The following is a 20,769-nucleotide window of genomic DNA, read 5'->3' on the forward strand; positions in this document are numbered from 1 at the left end:
CATGCTTCAATTTCTCTCACTTTTTTCTCCATCTGTCTCTCTGACATTTTTTTCTACATCTTTTTTCTTCCTGTTATGTAGGTATACCCCTCCCCCGTATATTTTAGTTATAATATATCAGCGGGTGGGTAAAAGGTATGTCTCCCCGTATATTTTAGGTATTACAAATCCTTAGTACAATCAGTTTTGGCCAATATATATGAATTTAAGTGTGTGTGTGTGTGTGAGAGAGAGAGAGAGAGAGTATGTGAGAGATATCAATTTGTCAAGGCTCAATGTTCAACTTTGAACAACGTATATTAATTTCAATTAAATGATTAAACTAACAAAATCGTAATTAACTTTTTATTGAAAATGGAAGACTTAAATTTTGTAGTGCTGTAGGAGACCCGAAATTTTTTAGAAATACATTAGTTTACACCTCCCCTCCAAACCTTTGAAAACCCTCATTTCACCAACACCCCTCTCCAAATAAAAGGCTTGGGCGTCCTTGCCAGTATGTATTTATACATCCCCCAAAAAATCTAATCTAATCTAAGGGGAACGAAGCTTTAAGGAACAAGTTTTATACATTACAAAAGTAACTCGAGAAGGATGATAACACAGTAGGTTATTTTTATGTAATGTAATGCAGACAAAATTTTTAAATGGACACAGTTTTGTAAATGAAATCTTAACAATAAACCATTTTATCAATTACCTTATAAAATGGACGATAAAGACCTAACAAAGACTTTAAAATTACAAAGTATCTTTTAAACGTAAAAGACAATTTTGTAGAAGTAGATGCATCTATGTAGAAATCAATTTCTTTGTATGCTGACGAAAAAGTGAGAGGAAGGGTATTTTTCTGAGGTTGAATAAGCCAAACATTAAAACATTTAATAAAAAATAATCCTTTTCTTAATATCATATTAATATAAAAAGATAATACAGCTGTATATAAAAGAAAATGTTTATGTATTACATATATATAAGAATAAGTACTATTATATATTACAAATATGATGATATGTTAATATGCTTAATGGGGCCTATACTATTTTATATAAATAAAGTTATAACATCTAGATTGAAAATTCAATCATTTATTTATTAGTTGATTAAAAATAGTTTCTTAGGATTCAGTTGGAACAATTCTTTAATTTAAAGGTTTTCTTATATGTATCTAAAGATAAATGTTGAACCAATTAAGTTCTCCATTTTAGAGATGGTTTTTGACTATTTTTCTGCCCTTCCCTATTCCTTCGAATAAAGCTCTTTGATATTAAAGGTGCAGTTACTAATGACCAAAAAAGTAGGACAAGACCCATTAGCATGGCAGTATATTATGGCCAGCTCTAGCGCTCAACTTTTGTTAACATTATTATTTTACATACATTCAATAGTATTCATTCGAGTATGGCAGTTGTCCCAGATTAGGCAACAGCATTAGAAGTCTGGGATAAGTATTATATGGACATAATACACTTGATTATAAAGTGTTAATTTCATCTCATTTTACGCATAATGGGAAGGTTTCGTGAATATTGCAGATGAGTCAAAATGGATTATTTGATTTAAAATTTATAAAAAAGGTTAAGTTACGAGAATTTTTTTGCAAGGTTTTAAAGTGACAGCATGTCTGTGTGATTGTTGCGAAGGATCTCTCAAACCGCCTAACCCATATTATTGTTCTATTTTACAGTGAAGATTCTTATAGGTTCTCCACCCTCTAAAAAAATCACCCTTAAAAAAACCTCACCCCATTGTTTTAATTTTCCTTTTTAAAAACTAAAATCTAAGGGGGAGGGTTCCAACGCCCCTTCCTAAAGTACCTAAAATGGCTAAAATTGACTCAAATGAGCCTAAATTTACAAAAGTACCATCTAAAATATTATACTAATACCAATCCTTAGAATGATTTTCAATCTTTTTTTCCTAACTTTATTACTTAGGATATACACTGACAGTCTGACTTTACAACGTTCTAACTATACAGCATGGGAAAAAACAGAATATGTAAATGACGGGTTGGAACCAAAAACAAAATGACTTACGATTGATAATTCTGAATATGCTACATTTCTTTGTACTAGCCGTTTCTTGATGAAACTAGACTTGACATTATTTCAATACTGTGCTTTATCTATTGATTAAGCGGATAATCTTGGGTTTAGGGAAAGGTATAAAAAGGCCAAAAGATCCATTCCTATTTTGTGTGAACTTTTGGTATTTCTAATCCAACAAAAAATCTTTTAGTTCTTTTAGACGTGCTACTGCTTAGGGTTTTATTACAGGGGTTTGAATTTAAGGGGGTGGGAAAGAAAAGATCAGACCTCCCCAGTTTCAAAATCTTAGGGGTGATGCTATACCGCTGCATCTCTCTTCTACATGCCTTTAGTTTAAAATTTAAAAACCTGATTCATTTAAAAATAATAACCTAATAATTATTATTTTTTGAAACAATGATAAAACAGGTAATGTACGATTTTTTCCATCATCTAAAACAACAAATATTATAGGGCATCAAAATTATGAAATAAACAAAAATACAAAACTATGATTGGAAATATACACAATAAATATATAATTATTAATGTTTATGAATATTTTTATTCCTTAATCCCAGAACTGTACGTCCATTAAAACAAGTGTATGTCTGCAATATTTCTGGTAGGCATTACTTTACACAAGCTTAATTGAGCATCATATCTAGAGATAGTATCAAGGATGACAACATCCATCAGTAGCGGAGTTAAAAAATGATCGGTAACATATTTACTATAGAGCAGTAGGAAAATCACGAAACCTTTAAAATGACGAAAACTTAAAATCTAGGAATCGATCCAGTACCACAATATATTGACAAATCTTATTGAAACTTAATGGAAATATGTAGATTATGTGATTGTGCATATTTAATCCCTGATAATTTCAGCAGTCAATCATGAATAGGAATAGAGAAAATCACGAAACTTTAAAATCTAGAAATCGATCTAGCACCCGAATTCATAAACAAACCTTAATAAAACTTTTAGCAAATATGTAGAATGTAAAAATAATTAATCCCTGAAAACTTCAGCCCTCTACCTTAGAAAGGAGTTGAGAAAATCCCGAAAACTTGAAAATCTAGGAATCGAGCTAGCACCCCAAATAACAGACAGATGGACAAAACAATGTATAGATTAGATGGGCATATGCCATAGGAATTTTTGCTAAAAATTACAGCTGTCTAACTTGAATAGGGGCCGAGAAAATGTCGTTTTCCCCATTGTGTTGCAGACTGACGTATACAGTGAATTATAGAGTAGCTTCGCTACTGAAAAGGATATTATCCTAGAGAGGAAGGGGACATTGGGCTGTTTATTACACTAGTCCCCAAAGTTTCATAAAAAACGTTTTCTTACTTGTTGGGGACAACTTTGGGAGGATATACAAACTTTCCCGATTTTGTATAATTTTTGAGGAACACGACTCCAGTGACGTCATATTTTTCTGTCCCGAAAAAGGGAAGGGGGGAAGAAAATCTCTTCAAAAGAGATAGGGAAAACCCCCTTTTCTCCCATCTCTTTTTTCTTCCCACCTTCCCTTTTTTCTTCTTCCCCCCTTCCCTTTTTTTTTCTTCCCCCCTTCCCTTTTTTTTCTTCCCCCCCCTTCCCTTTTTTTCTTTCCCCCTTCTCTTTTTCGGGAAAGAAAAATATGACGTAACTGGAGTCGTGTTCCTCAAAAATTATACAAAATCGGGAAAGTTTGTATATCCTCAACTTTGGGGACTTATGTAGAATTTTGATTGGTTGGTTTATTCAGTTAAGCGTCCAAACGTTTCAACCATTAATTGTGAACTACAAATGAGGTATTTTTGTGTGTCATTGTTATTATGTACATCAATTTATCGACCATTATCCTATCCCTTTAGATACCTGTATTATGATTTCTCAGTCAAATTTCCTGACAAAAATTAACTTTAAAAAATATCAACACATTGCCTACAGTTATAACAAAAAGTTAATAAGTATAAGTCAGAGAGAAAAGAAATAAAAGTAACTATTTTTTTTCAGTATCGTTTCGAAACCGATAAATATCCGGTGGATTAGAACCGGTTCTTAGCTATACTGAAAATTATGTATAGCATCGTATTTTATCCAGTTTTCTACGAATATAAAAATGTACAATCATAAGATTAAATCGAGTATTTTTAGCCCGTGGCTTGGCATCTCGAGGCTAAAAAGCTGGTTTTAATCTTTAATTGTACATTTTTATATTCGCGAAAAGCTGTTTGTAATACGATGTAAAAAGTAACTATTCTAGACTAACCCTATTAAACTAAAAATACTCATTAAACAAAGTCACGCAACTTGTAAGTATATGTAAAATTTAGTCAAATTTACCAGTACAGAAACTACTGTGATGCTGGAATTATGTAACACCAACCATGCAACCAACCCTAGATATTAACAGTGTATTTTAGTGAGTTGTTTACTTTCTCCATACTTTATCAATATAAATAACCAACGATAGGCTAGTATACATTTTACCATTGGTCAATTAAAATGTATACTGGCCTATCATTGGCAATTTGTACTGTATGACGTAATTTTCCTTTCTAATTGATATATTTTCCAAACTAGGCAAAAAATAAAGTGCATTATAAATTTAACTCAAAATATTCTAAGATATATTCTTCTGAAAATTATATTTTAATGCACTGCACTGGCAAGTTCCACTTTCATGAATATTTTCATCCTGGTTTTTATGAAAATTAATTTAATAAATTTATGGGAATCATTAAATTAATAAATGTTATTCCTATAACATAATTAATAACATAGCCCAACATACCAGACAAAATATTTGCAAACTTTAATAAAATAACAAAGACAAGTATGTTCATAAGTAGCACAGCAGTTTTCCAGTATGGCTTCGAACCCGATAAATATCTGCTGTATTAAAACCAGTTCTCATCCATAAGAAAAAATATGTCTAACATCGTATCCAATTTTCTATGAATATAAAAATGTAAATCTTGATATTAAAACCAGTTTTGTTCGCCCGGCTCTAACAAAACTGGTTTAAATCTTACAATTGTACATAATTATATCTCCGGAAAGCTGTTTATAATATCATGTGATAAATACCTATTCCATGATTATCATTAGCATACAAATTGAAAAGTAAGTAAAGAAATAGGCAAAAATAAATAATAATCTCAAAAAAAGTATTTTTTTCTTGTCAAGAGTCTAAAGATCTAGGAAAATGCTGGTACGTATTGGTTGAACTTTTAACAAAGGAAGGTTCTAAAAATTTGTACTATCTTCCATCACATACTAGGGGCGCATCCACTAGAAAATTGTAATAATAATTGTAAATGTATTACATATATGGAGGTCAAGGTAATACAAAAACATATTAAAATGAAGACATTTGAAGTAGAGCTTCGCTACATAAAAATGTACTCTGTAAAATTTTTGCCAACTTCGAACTCGAGGTCATTGCCCTGTTTTTTATCAATGTGTGTGTGTGTGTGTGAATTATGCATTACAGAATGTAATGCTCATAAATGTTGGTTCACATGAAATTTTGTCGTGCCTCAACAATAAAAGTCAATATAATCGAGCAAACTTAAAGTGTAATTATTTGTTATTTGCTCTTAATTTTTAGGAAACATAATAATGTTTATAAGTCAAAACTTAACTTTTATTAATCAAAACTAAGTTTAAATTTAGTGTTAAAAATATTAAAATACTACACTCGAATGAGATCCTAGGAATTATTACAATAATTTCCATGAAAAGGGATAATATTAATTGGATTACCTTATTAATAGACAGCTTGACTTTAGCAAAGCATTTGAAGAAATACTACAACATGATAAATACAATAAAAAGAAATTGGAATTAAAACCATTATACAGGGTGTTTTTTTTTAATAGGTTAAAAGTATTGCTTAATTTAACCCACTTGCCATTGACAGAAATTAATAATGTATATCTTAATTTCTTCATTGATGTGGGGCATTTTGTATGAGAAAAAAATATTTGGCGATTTTCAACAAATTCTGCCTTAAAATTCGGTTTTTTCAAAGTACCTATTTTTGGAAGATTTTTGGATCATGACTAATTTAAAGAGTGTGCAAAAATGCGTACATTTTTAAAAATCAAATTGCGCGGCTTGTGTTAATAGTAGAAAAATGTTACGCATATCGTTAGAATTGTAATAAACTCTAGTTTTTGGAAATATATGTAACACATACAGGTTATTTGTAGTATAGAAGCTACGTTGGAAAATGTGAGAAATGTTGAAAATTAAGTTGGAATATTTAACCACGTAGCTCCTAAACTATACGTAGCACAGGAATAGTTCTTAAACACCTAAAAGCTTGAGTTTATGACGATTCTAACGATAAGCGTAACATTTTTCTACTATTAACACAAGCCGCGCTATTTGATTATTAAAAATGTATGCATTTTTGCACACCCTTTAAACTAGTCATGATTTAAAAATAGGTACTTTGGAAAAACCGGATTTTAAGGCAGAATTTGTTGAAAACCGCCAAAAAAAAATTTCTCATACAAAATGCCCCACATCAATGAAGAAGTTAAGATATACATTATTAATTTCTGTCAATGGCAATGCAGGAAGGAAGCGGACATTGGGCTGTTTATTACACTAGTTTCAAAATTTTTATAATGACGTTTTCGTTAGTTCACAACTTTGATGACTTATATTGAATTTTGATTGGTTGGTGAAATAAGTTGATTGTCCAAACGTTTCCATCACTAATTGTAATATACAGAAGGGGTAATTTCGTGTATCATCATAGGTAATGTACATCATTTATAGGTCATTGTCTTATCCTTTTAGATCCCAATGTTTAATGTCTATTTATCCTAAAAATTTAATTATTGTTTACGTTTTAGATTAAAGTTGGAAGTGACTAAAATATTGGGTTAGTTTTAGTATTGTAGGTGTTTAAAACTAAGCCAAAACTTGTCATAATTCCATTCCTTTTAACAATAGTTAATTGAGACTGAGACTCAAATTGTCTCCACGACGCTTTTTTAAAAATTGTTTATACAACTTCGTATTTTTAGATTAGCTTATACTCGTTTATAACTTGTTATTGCAGTACGACTGAGCTTAGTTTTTCTTGACAATAAAAAAAAAAATTCAGATACTAAACATATATTTATCAAATATTATAATTCAGTTATAATCATCCCAAGTAACAATAGGATAGGAAAACAAAATAATATCATTGTCATACGGACATAATTGTCCGCGAATTTGCTATTCACAATAGTTTAGTAGCGCAGCTACTCTACAACTATTTTAATATTATCACAACCAAATACAATCCTTAAGAATAATGTGCAACATCTCTTATAAATTTTAAAGATTTTGCAATCTACATCTAATATTTTTATCTAAAACATTCATAAATAATTTTGGGAATAGTCCCTTTCGTGGGAACGCCCCTCAAGGGGCGATTCGTCTTAGTTTTAAAATGGCTTTTAACAGGTTATTTTAGGTTAGGTTAGGTGATTGCCCCACAGGGTTAGGCAATTGGCCCCGAAGGGTTAGAGCCCCCCGCAGTGGCTAGAAATAGGAGAAAAGCTACCGTGGAAAAAAAATGAAAAATCGCCCCTTAAGGAGCGTTGCCACGAAAGGGACTATACCCATAATTTATCATTTTTGTAGTTAAGAAAAAACAGTTTGAATAAAATTTAATTCTAGGAAGACACTGTTTTCCTTTTTTTAAATTATTGCTTTGATCTAATATAATACAAATCAATAACTTTTAATCATTTATTAAATTAAAAAACGAAGTAGCGGGTTTCGGCGTATTTTAAAAGTAGCTTTTGATAGGTTATTTTAGGTTAGGTAATTGTTAATGATTGACCCGCATGATTAGGAAATAGGCCCCGCAGGGATTGCCCCCCCCCCCCACCTCAGGAATTAGAAATAGGTGAAAAGCTACTGCAAAAATACAATGAAACCCACTATTTCGTTTTCTTTACTGTATTTCTTTATAATGCCTTCAAAGTAATATTAAAAATTAAGTCACTTTGATTTGAAAAAAGAGAAGAAAAACTACATGTAGATTCAGAAGAAACAGAAAGTAGTTAAATCACAAACTCAGATCCAATGGTTCCAAAAAATGTACAATAGAAGGAAAATTAGATAGAATAAAAAACGAACCATTGTACCAAGCGCGTGAGTTTCTTTTTATGATATGCGAACAATTTTGTTCTTTACAAATAGACAGAAAGTTTTTACTTTTATTTTCATTTTTACATCTTTTCATTTCAATTTTATAAAAAAAAATATTGGACTAATTTGGAAATACGAAAGAAAGTTTTTTTTTCAGTAGCTTTTGTACAAACGGCTGGTAGAACAGCCTAAATTATCGCATTGTCAAACTCATACTCGAAGACCCGCAAACTATCGTCACACTCTCAGTGCATTGTTGGGTCTAGATTACTTGTTAGGTTTTATCTGCATCTCCTTATGTAGTTGTAAGAACCCTTCAAAGAGCGAAAAATACCTTCTATCTCATTTCCAATAGAATGAAAAAAATAAAAGACAGAAAGGTCAAGATTTAATAATTAATGAAAGGATGTAAAATTTACATTATCAGAACATTTTTAACAGTCAGACAAACGGATGGATTACTGTGGATTAGGAGAGTTAAGCTGTGGCTTGTCGATTTTAGTATGAATTATATATAGAACTTTAGTAGGTATTCTGCCATTTTCTAGTTGTAAAAAGTAAAAGTAACCTTCCCCCCAAGAAACTGCATACTATAAGGTTTATATAATATACATCCAAAAGTTCACCGACTTCACAAAATCCATCCGTTTACCTTTCTGATTTAGGTGTAAATTTAAGATTTTTTCCTTTATCTTTGGAAAAAGTTAACATTTTTTGACAAATTAAAAGTCTTAGGTTTGAAAAAGGTGTGGTTTTAAAATTATTTTTAAATCTCAGCAAAATAATTTTTGTTAAGCATAAAACAAGAACAAGATCACCTACAAGAAGTGGAGCAAAGAAAGTGCTATTAACACAACTAAGCAACATTAAACAAAGAAAAAAATCAAATGCGAAAGTTTTTATAATTTCATCTAATAAAAAAATATTTTGCCTGCTAATTAATGATTGTCAAACTAAATATCTTCATTTTCAATGAAAACAAAATATGTTGTTATAAATATTTAATTGTAAAAGTGGAGGCAAAATATATTTTTTAGATAAAATATCCCTAAAGTTAGATTTTAATCAAGGAAAAAAGATTATATGCTTGTGGAAAAATGAAATCAGATTAGAAATATAAAGAAAGGCATCTTTAAAAAAAAACTATGTTAGCTGCTAGCAGCCATATGAGTGGACGTACAGCCATTATTCGCGTATAATTTGATTGGCATAATATGGCCTGTAATAAATTTGTAATAACTAAAAATCAAATATGCGAACAAGGCCATTTTCACTTTAGTTTTCTTAAGCCTTCTGAGTTTGAGTATTCCAGATTATTTTTAGGTCTTGTAGTGCAGGTGAAAACCATGTCCAAACAAAGAGTATGTCTATCAGCTTAGCCGCTGGTAGCCTATATTCAGTTGTTAAAAAAATTCCTTCGTACTTTAGACACGATCCAAAAGTTGAGCCGTTTTCCAATTATTGAAATTCGATGCAGATTTCAACTTTTTGATTGCAAAAAAAATTAGCGTCGTAAAGAACAAACAACCAATGCGTACTGTTAAAAGTCAAGATCAAAAAGGTAAATTAATCAAGTAGATCTTTAAATAATAATTAAGAACCCCGCATTTTTTTTATCAATTGAAAAATTTTAAAAATATATTTAAGAATGAAATAAATCTTAGTAAGTATCTTCTAAATATATGTTTTTCATTTTTCGCATTATCCCCTTTGAAAAGCCAATAGTCATCATTGAAACAAAATGACATAAGAAAATTTTTTAAAAGTCAATATGAAATTAAATTAAAAAAAAGCACTTTACCCAAAGTTTTTTAGTCTGAAAAATAAGCAGATTTATATTTACTTATGCAGCTATTTTTATACATCTTCATTTTGATCATTGAAAGCAAATTTCTTTTGTCAATAAGATTATTAATTTTAATATATAAAAAAAACATTTTACAGCTTAGAATTAATAAACTATATTATTTTCTTAAAGATGATATTTCTAAAATAAAACATTAGATTAGCAGCTTAAGTATATAAGAATCCACTCAAGCGCCTATATGTTTTTGTTGTTTGTAACTGATTAAAATTGCATTCTAAGGGTTTCTTCATTTTCATTAATAAAATCTACCAAAACAGCAAATTATTAGATCATTCTTATTTGTTTAATCATGGCTGCGAATATGATTAATTTCCCCTGGATAAAAAATAGTTCTGAACAACAAATCATTTTCGTATCTTAGTGCAACTCTATTTAAAAAAATGTTATTGAAATTGTTATATAAACAAAAAGTTAAATTTATATGCAATATTGTAGGATTTTCTCATATTTAATTTGAATTACTTTTTTGAAATTCTGAGATCATTTTTAATATAAAGCTCTTTTTCCTAAATACTTAAATTATATAAAATTAAGATATACATGTCTGTTAAATTATTTTACATATTTTAAAAGTTACACCTAGTTTAAAGTTATTTAAGCAAAAAAACTTTTACTCTAATGATAAACAACAAAAATCTTTTTTAAACCTTTGAATTTTTATAAAAACAAAATACATTATACAATATTTGTAGAAAAGTACAATAATTTTAGTATAATTCGTTGATTAAGATTTCAGAAAAGGCAAATGTTTATTATTTGAAATTTAAACAATAGTTTGTAAAATTTTCATTTTTAAGGTCATTTTCTAGATCAATTCGAATGTAAAGGTATTTTCTTCTACAACTTTTAAGGCTAAGTATACTGGTACCCAAAGTTTTAAAACACTCATTGGCGGAAAAACTTTGTAATATTCAAACTTATCCAACAGTAATTTATTTACTAAGGGGTTAGTTTTTTTTTATAATAATTGGAGTGCAATACAATCTACAGTGCACACAAACACATCTTATATTTTAAGATCCTTATTAAAAATTATCTGTTGCTTTGTAGCCAATCCCTAGGCGCCGCTAAAAGTTGTTAAAAGAACTTCCTAAGTAAATCTGAATTGATCTTTTTTGTTGCAATACCCTTTAAAAATAGAGTCAAAAAATAATATATTTACAACAAATGCATATTAGCATCTTTAATAAAACTAAGATGCCGCTGTAGTAATAATTGTATGAATTTGTTCATATTTGCTGAACGAATTTGTATGTGTGAGTGAGTTTAAGATAAAAACTATTTTTTATCAAACTTAAAAAACAAACAATATCTGTGATACTGGGTTACTCATAGATCTATGCCTTTATTTAGGAATTTATATTTTTTAGACGCTCTTAATAATATAGTTTTATTATTAATAGAGCAGTTTTCATTACAGTCATGACGAAGCAAGATAAATGCTTTTAGTCAAAAATGTATGTCTATAATCCAAAAGGCAACGATTTATGAGATACCCAACTACAAAAAAAAATACTAAAAGTGTTGATAACATACAGAGAAAAGATTAAAGATATTTGGACAAGACTAGGTTTTAGATTTGAGGAATCCTGTGGCCCTGTAGCCTGAGCTCATGGTTTGACGGAGAGTATCTCGGATACTTGATTTGGTTTCTCCGTGATGGCTAGGAGTTACATAGCTCGTCCTGATTACAAAATATATAATTAAATCATTTTTAATGGACGTTAAAATTTGCATGATAATTTTGAGTGACCAAATTGTTTTTATATGAATTCAGATATCAGGACTTCATTCTTAACATGAACTTACTTATTATTACCTTCCCTAAGTATTGCGGATTCCTACTTTAATCAAACCTTATGAACGGACTCCTACTATAGGAAGTCGCGGGTAATGATTCCAATACAACTTAAATGAAATGAGAATCGTGTTCCCTATAAATTAAATATTGGAACTTCTTTCTTTCGTTACCAAAAAAGAATAAGCAAGTTGGAATGTGTCCGATTGTACTCAGCATAAACGAATATATCGAATCCCTAAACTCAGATTCACATAATGTTTGAAGTTTGATTTTAATTATCCTCAAATTTGTACCTTGGCTGAGCGGTAGCTAATCTCCTTCCGGGCAGAAGCTTTTCCCCTCGGACATTCACCTCCGACTGAACCTTCCGTACTGATTCCACGCTAGCCCGTCGGGACCCCTCTCTGAAATTTAGATAAATTAAAAAAAATATTACCTTTGAAAATAGAAATGAAATAGTACACTATAGTACATCAAATTTATTCATCTGTAAAGCTAACGTCTTTATTATTAATTCCTGTTACATTGAAATAGTTGATAAAAATCTTTTTCAAACCCCTTTAGTTTTCAGGATGGTTTACTTTCTTAACTTGTTTAAGTAGGTAACCGGTACATTTTAGATTGAAATATGGGTTGTAAAATAAATCAAATCTCCCTTTCTCCTCATTCTTATATCCTTATACAAAAGTAACAGGATGTTTGTCTGTGTGTCTGTCTGTGTGTACCGAAGGATCTCGCTAACCGCTGAACCGATCGGGTTCTCCTTAACAGGGTAGATTCTCATATGTCCTGGGAAGGTTTTTAACTATTTTGGGGGAGGGTACTACCACCCTCCCAAAAGAAATGACAAAAAAATTGAAAATTTTCTTAAAATCTGGGAGACTTCAACGTCAAATAAGGTGGTATCGTACATAAAAAATTAACTTTAACAAACAAAAACATTTAAAGTGCCACTAGAGGCCTCTAGAGGCGTAGCCGCTAGTAAAAAATACAGTAATTAACTAAGTTAAACCAACTTTTACAGGCCTCATTTGTGGATTTTTTTATGATACTTAAAAAGTATTAATATATGTACCTGAGTTCATGACTACTAGCTCGCCTTTCTTCTTTTTTCTCCTCCTCTTTCCTCCTAAAATAATACATACAATAGTTTATCATTAACCGGCGGTTGCGTATTTAGCCTAAAATATGCAATTAATGAATGTGATTATAACTGTAATATCTTTTTTATGTGAGTAAATTAGTCTGATATAAATTACTCAGTATTACTAGAAACCAATATCTACAATGTCAAGTTATTCTACCAATAATATTAAGTTGGAAAGGTGTCGGGTTTGAGGCTGGATGAAACAAAATAGAGACGCTAAAATGGCACACACTGATGCTATTTCCGGTATTTTTAAAGAAGAACTAGAATTTATGAAATATCTATTAATAGCATTTTTTAGTTATTCATTTCTAGTGCAATTAAAATTTTAGAATAATTATAATTGTAATTGCAAGGCAATGACAATTAAATGCCTTCCTTAAGTCAAAGTTCATCAATTATGACTTCGCTATAGGTAATGACAGCCGCCAAATAGCTGTCAGTATATTTCATCATCCCTTAGCATTGTATTGTTAAACAAAGATTAAAACAGTTGGAAAGGGGAACTGTCCTGTGGTTGTTGTGATCTTAGCATAGCTCAATTGAACCAACCATTTTGAAGACAACAAAACCTTACTACTTTATGTTGAGTCGACCATGGAAATTTAATGTCAACTGAAGGTCTAACAGAGAACGCCAAATAAAGGCAGTAGCTCGTGGGTGTCTCGCTTGCAGCTTAATAGCGGCTACAAATGCCTGCATTTAAGTGTAAGGAAAGTCAATTAGTTGCTTGAAATTAAAGGTCATTGAAAACTTATAATTACTCTGGAAATTATTATCACAATACAAAATAGAAAGAGACAAGACTTATTTTCATGAAACCTTGTGCCTTTTAATTTGAAAATATTGTTAATTAACAAGAAAATAAAATATTTTTTAAAAAACCGTATCCAAAAAACTGATATTTGAAAAACTCTTGGCAGAGAAGAATATAAAAAATTGACCAAAACGGCTAAATTTAATTATTTGTTACGTCAGATAGAGGAGAAAGTTAGAGTTATAGAAAGAAAGATAGATAAGAGAGAGAAAGAGAAAATAAATTAATGTCCGCGCTAGGGTAAATTATGGGATATTAGATAAAAGTTTTATGATGTCCTTGTCATATGATTAGTGTAAATGCATTATCCCAATCCCTTTAACTCTGTTAAAATCGTTTGCTGTTTTTTAACAACATATGTCTAAACATGTCTAGTAAGATTTTTTTAACGGCAAAACTAATAAGCCAACAATTTTTATACAAATGGGCATGTTTTATGGAAAAAGTATTATGCCTTCTTCCTTTTCCTTTTTTTCTAATAAAATAATGAATATCGGAATATTTCAGATAAAATTTGTTTTGCAATTTTTTCTTGTTTCACATGTACCTTCCTTTTTTCGAATTATAAACTTTGACGGCAATGAAAGTATAATACAACAGTACCCCATCGTTTTAAGTAGGCTTAGCATCCACCCTCAGCTAAAATCTTATAGCAAGCTTACCAAAGGTGTGGATTTCTTGAATCAACAAAAAAAACTGTAGTCAAAATTTCATTAGAATATCTTAACTCAATGATATGTCAGCAATAAACACTTTTATTTTTGCCACATGAATAATATGCCAAGGAAGTAATTGTATAAATTGCATGTTTATTTAATGTCAACCATAACCACTTTTATAAATGCCATACATTCACATACACCAATAAAATTAATAACTCTGTGGGTGAGGGGTTGAATTGTCCTTTATTACAAAAAAATGAGATTTTGCCGGAAAATCACTTCTATGCCAAATTCAGTCAGTCCTGTGCAATAAATAAAAATGGTTTTGCAATAAATGTAAAAATTGTGTTGCAAGGGTACACAATACTATGTCAGGGACAGACAAACAGGAATACAGAGATAGGTTAATACAAGATAAAATAAATGTAGATATTGTGTTCCAAGAGTACACAATACTAATACTATGTCAGGGACAGACATACAGGAATACAGAGATAGGTTAATACAAGATAAAATAAATGTAGATATTGTGTACCAAGAGTACACAATACTAATACTATGTCAGGGACAGACATACAGGAATACAGAGATAGGTTAATACAAGATAAAATAAATGTAGATATTGTGTTCCAAGAGTACACAATACTAATACTATGTCAGGGACAGACATACAGGAATACAGAGATAGGTTAATACAAGATAAAATAATGTAAAAATTGTGTTGCAAGGGTACACAATACTATGTCAGGGACAACAGACATACAGGAATACAGAGATAGGTTAATACAAGATAAAATAAATGTAAAAATTATGTTGCAAGGGTACACAATACTATGTCAGGGACAGACATACAGGAATACAGGGATAGTTAATATAAGATAAAATAAATGTTAATATTGTGTTGCAAGGGTACACAATACTATGTCAGGGACAGACATACAGGAATACAGAGATAGGTTAATACAAGATAAAATAAATGTAAAAATTATGTTGCAAGGGTACACAATACTATGTCAGGGACAGACATACAGGAATACAGAGAAAGGTTAATACAAGATAAAATAATGTAAAAATTATGTTGCAAGGGTACACAATACTATGTCAGGGACAGACATACAGGAATACAGAGATAGATTAATACAAGATAAAATAATGTAAATATTGTGTTGCAAGGGTACACAATACTATGTCAGGGACAGACATACAGGAATACAGAGATAGGTTAATACAAGATTAAATAATGTAAAAATTATGTTGCAAGGGTACACAATACTTTGACATAGAGATTTTATCAAATAAAGGGATTGGGCAAAAGAAGGTAGGTACTGTTCTAATTAGATGGTGGCTAGGGGAATGGGTTGAAAAATTAAATTTTACTTTAATGTTCCTATCCTAAAGAAAATACGTTCCCGGGTTCTGACCTTCAAAGCCTATGAACAAAAGCCATGAAAAAATGCATAAATAATTTGTGTGTTAAAATATAATTTCAGAGTAGATAAATATTTTCATTTATACAGCAAGGACATAAATGTCATCAAAAGAAGACCAAGAAAGTCGCTTAATGTGACGTCATAAAAATGAGGGAGTATCCATATCTTTTTTAGGGGTTTTCTTTCCCACTCCTCCTCTCCTAATCCCTCATTTTCATAACGTCGGAATTTTTATTTGAGGGACTTTCTTCGTCTTCCATCAAAAGCATAAAACAAAACACAAAAATTTAAGCATACTGCTTTGATTCAAACAAAAAATCTTACATTTAAAATGTAAAAAAATATGCTTTGTAATAAATCTCCCTCCCAAAAATCATGTAAAAAAGTTGTACCTTATCACTAGAATATGCATTGATTATCAAGTAGTTTTTAAAAACGAAGCTTTTCTATAATTAGGGTCGGTTCGTCCGTCCGGGACAGTTAGCTCTTTTCCTTAATCTAAAAAGGTTTGTATTGTCTTATCGATTTCATACTTTGCAGGGTGGTTCATATAACTGTATAATCGTTACCAAAAAAGTCCGTATGTCTATTTAAAACATGGTGATTTTTTACTTTATGAAGGAGTATAATTAAGAAGTTTTGCAACAAATTTACTTACAATTTTGTTTAGACTTATGCATCAATATTCTACAAATGTTAATGTTCATTTGTCATACCGTTATATGGATGTTGGTTAACCCTATCCCATTTAAGACACAATGATAGGTCAACCTATTTTGTAGAAAGGTATTCCAAATGAGTTAGTATACATATATTTAAATATATTAAAAACAAAGTTTCCATTCTATGTTAGCTCAAGTTTTTAAATGCATCTATTTGAAGAACTTTAGTTAATCATTAGAGGGTATATTACATGGACACTTTAAATATTGATTTGAATGAATATGTAACAAAGACAGTTATGTTCATGGACAGCTTTTCTAAACGCGTTTTGTAAAAAAAATTGTAAAATTCATGGTTGAGGGTAAATATTTTCTATGGGGTTTCAATGAGTTTGAGGTTTCAAAACACATTGGAGAGCCCTAGCCACCTCCAAATAGGTAAATGTTTAACATTTTATGGAGAGGGATGTTGATTGAAAATCATAGAATAGCATCTTTCAAAATAAAAAAAATACAATACATTATACAGTCATATATTACATTCAAGTCATTGCTTGTATAATACAAAGTAGAATAATGTCTGTCTGTTCCTTAAGATCTCGGTAACCACTGAACCGATCGGATTCTACTCTTCAGGGAAAATACCTACTGGTCCTGTGGTGGTTTTAGGCTATTTTCAACCCCCCCAAAAACAAAATCCCCCCCATTTTTTTGCTGAAGATTTCCTTGGTCCTTTTTTATCACCTCTTGGGGCAAAGCCCCTAGAGGCTAGGGGCGAAGCCGCTAGTTCTACAATATAGCATAATGAGTAAGACATTTCTTATGTGTATCTGGACTGCATTATAAAAAAGGTCTTTTAGCAACAAAGGAGACGGAAAGGGTACACTACAAAAATTCTGCAGAAAATCAATAAAAGTTGGAAAAGGAAAACCTCTACTTCAAATGCAAATTTATATCCAACATTCACAAAGTAGTTTCTAGGCAATTTCACCAATATTTACACATGAAACTTGGCAATATTGTCTTAAAACATACAATTTTATGTCGATTTATTAAAAATTGGTCGTGTGTTCGACTATAGAGATCTGGAAAACCACGAAACAGTTTGCTTGCAATTTTCAAAGGTTCTTTGTATTTGTACTGGTAAGGTTTTATGCTATTCTGCGGAGTGATAGGTCAACCACCTTGGATATATAGCCACGGGAAAATCTACCCAGTAACGATATTTCGTTTCAACGCACCTTAAAGGGCGATTCTTCATATTTTTCACAGTAGGCAATCACCTAATACAATATAACCTAACCTAAAATAACCTATAAAAAGCCATTTTAAAAATACGACGAATCGCCCCTTAAGGGGCCTTGCCACGAAAGGGAGTATTCCCCGGTATTCTAATAATAACAGTTTGAGTATAACTATAGTCTACAGTTAATAATTAGCAGACCAAAATTTGACATCTAAAGATATAAATTTTGGAAATAAATAAAAAAGTGTCACCTAACAATTTTCTCTTGCTTGATAATATCATAAAGTTTTTGTCTGTACTGTTCTACAGAAAGTTGTACACAATCACTCAGCGGAGGAACTACCTCACGTTTCATCTCAGGCTCCTGAAAAAAAATTATGAACATTAATAAAAACGGATGTCGGCGTGAGAAGTAACAATTGGCTTAGATGACGTGGTATTTTCACTTCAAATAGTAGTAAACTACTTACTACTTTAGATAAATACTTTAGGTTAAGTAACATTTATAAACTTGAATTTATATTTAACGAATTCTTGAAGATTATTTCATTTATTACATCTATCAACTTATTTAACACGCGTTTCATGTTAAATAACTGATCTACAAATAATAAACATGTAATATAGAAATAATGATAAAGAAATGTAAAAAAGCTAATTATAAAAAAGAAACAGTTTTGTTGATTGAGACTCACCAACAAAACTTTTTGGTGTGCATACACCTCCACATATCATAAATCCAAATTCGAAAAATGACACAATAACAATGAAATTCATAAAGAAAGGTATTTCTGTTCATTCAAATAAAGTTGTGAATAAAAGTAGAAATCAATGACCTAAAACTAAATTAAATGAACTACCTAACGATAATTTCACAATGTTATTTATTGTCTAAAACATTTGATCTTTTTTGTTATAACGTTATTAATGCACTACTTATAAACATTGAAAAATGAAAGTTAACTGACATTAATTACCATTCTGCTATAAAATAATTAAAGCAGTAATGTAAAAACATAAAATAAAAAGTTTTTTTTACAGAACTTTCCAGAAGGATAGTCAAGTAAATTTACCAAACTCACAAAAAATATTATTTTATAAAAATACTAGCGGCTTTGCCCCAAGAGGTAATTTAAAAAAAAACAGTGGTGGTGCAGCAATGTTTTAATTACCTGCCCAAAAATTGTATTTTTTTTTGGGGGGGGGGGGAATTGGGGGGTTGGGGAACGGTGTCCCATTCCTCAAGAAAATAGCTTAAAACCACCACAGGACCTGTAGGTATATTCCCTGATGAGTAGAATCCGATCGGTTCAGTGGTTACCACGATTTTAAGGGACAGACGGACAGACATCAGTCTACTTTGTATTATAGATAGGTTAGCAAATTTATCAATTTTTATCGAATTTTTTAAAGACATCAGAAAGTATTACAACTGCCTTAAAACTTAAATCCCTCTACACTTCACGACAAGTTAAATTTTAATGGCATAATGCTAGTTTTATTATTAATCAACTAAACTTGGCCCCAAAAAGCTTTAGTTTTTCCCCTAAAATAAAATTTCTATCTTATTTTTGCTATTGTGCTTTTCGCAAATGTGATGAAACACCCAAAAAATATGGGGAGCTAATCTACACAGTAAGTGCCAAACACGCAAAAACTTCCCATCTTCTTTTTTTTCAGTTGTATCATTTTTTAGAATATTAAAAACACTTAAAAACAAGAATAAATTTGTCATAAGCAGCGTTTCAATAACAAGCTAACAGCATGACATTGCAAATGATAAAGAATAATACAGAAGACACATTATCGACTGTTACTTATTTTAAATAAAGAAGTGAAAATTAATTTATCTAAGATAGAAATCTAGTTTTTCTTGTGTATGGTCCTATTGGAGCCTTCGTTTAAGCTTTAAATGAAAACTTCTTCTTATGAAACATTTATTACATAACTAGCGAAATGGCCATGGCTGTTCTCTTTATTATCACAAATGTATGAACAATAAAGTTGATTAGTATGGAGCATGAAAGAAATTAATTTCCATAGTCGCTACCAAAACCAAAATCAAAAGAACGAGGTCAGCACGCCCGTCAGTAAAGGTTAAGTTTGGGTTTTATACAAGGCTATATATTAAGGTGTAAGAAGCTAAACAGGTTTGGTTATTACCTATTTCAGCTTTAAATATATAAAACCTGACCAGGAACCACTAAATAAAATTTCAACTAGACCTTCCTTTATTTTAAGAGATTTAAACAAACAATTCAACAATTATATGCTTTATTATCTAGGTATAAATGTTAAAATGTAAATTTTTTTTGCAGTTGTTCAAAATGAAGAGAGAAAAAAAAGAATTTGTAACCTTAATATATAACAATGAAAAAACCACCATGCTGATTAGTAATATTTTTATTATTTGGCTAAAAAACCTAATCATTCTTGGATAAAAAATATTGTTTTAACATGGAATTATGTTTAATTCTATAATTCCTTTTATGGAATATTCTTTAATTTAAAGATATTTACTATTTTATAAAACAAAATCACGATTGCTAAGTCAATTATCATAATGCAGAACTCTACCTTTAAAATCTCTAATATCTTAGGTTGCAAAAATAAGAAGGATTTTTTCAAGCTTTGACACTATAATCACAGGTTGAAAGAGTATTCTATCGGCCAATGTTATTTTCTTCTCCTTGTTTAATTACTTCACAGGACCAATTTAAGACATGACTTGATAGGTAAGGTTCATACTATTCCTAAGTTTTAAGCTTTATTACAAACAGTTGATCAAATACATATGAAAAACCTTCTACCCTAATTAAATACTAAATTTTAAATTAAATACTAAAAGCTGTTGGCGAAGCCGTCAGTCAAAATAAAAAGTGCAACTTCACTTTGTGAACAAACTAAAGTAATTTTAAATTACGTGCAATGATTGCTTTTTCAAG

The 20,769-nt window shown here is 30.4% G+C and overlaps 1 protein-coding gene across 1 annotated transcript in view; it reads right to left on the reverse strand.

The window, feature by feature from the left end:
• Positions 1–7,147: 7,147 nt before the first annotated feature.
• Positions 7,148–20,769, reverse strand: part of Erk7 (Extracellularly regulated kinase 7) — a 36,202-nt gene continuing 22,580 nt past the window's right edge. Inside the window, exons 10-13 of the mRNA XM_080164076.1 lie at positions 18,076–18,188; positions 12,936–12,989; positions 12,154–12,264; positions 7,148–11,743 (exon numbers count right to left, since the gene is read on the reverse strand). Coding sequence (XP_080020202.1) covers positions 11,626–11,743; positions 12,154–12,264; positions 12,936–12,989; positions 18,076–18,188 — 396 coding nt within the window. The 3' untranslated portion in view covers positions 7,148–11,625. The remainder of the gene's footprint in view (positions 11,744–12,153; positions 12,265–12,935; positions 12,990–18,075; positions 18,189–20,769) is intronic.

The sequence above is a fragment of the Acartia tonsa genome, chromosome 6 (genome assembly GCF_053477335.1).
Source record: "Acartia tonsa isolate MP-2025a chromosome 6, ASM5347733v1, whole genome shotgun sequence".
Taxonomy (NCBI): Eukaryota; Metazoa; Arthropoda; class Copepoda; order Calanoida; family Acartiidae; genus Acartia; species Acartia tonsa.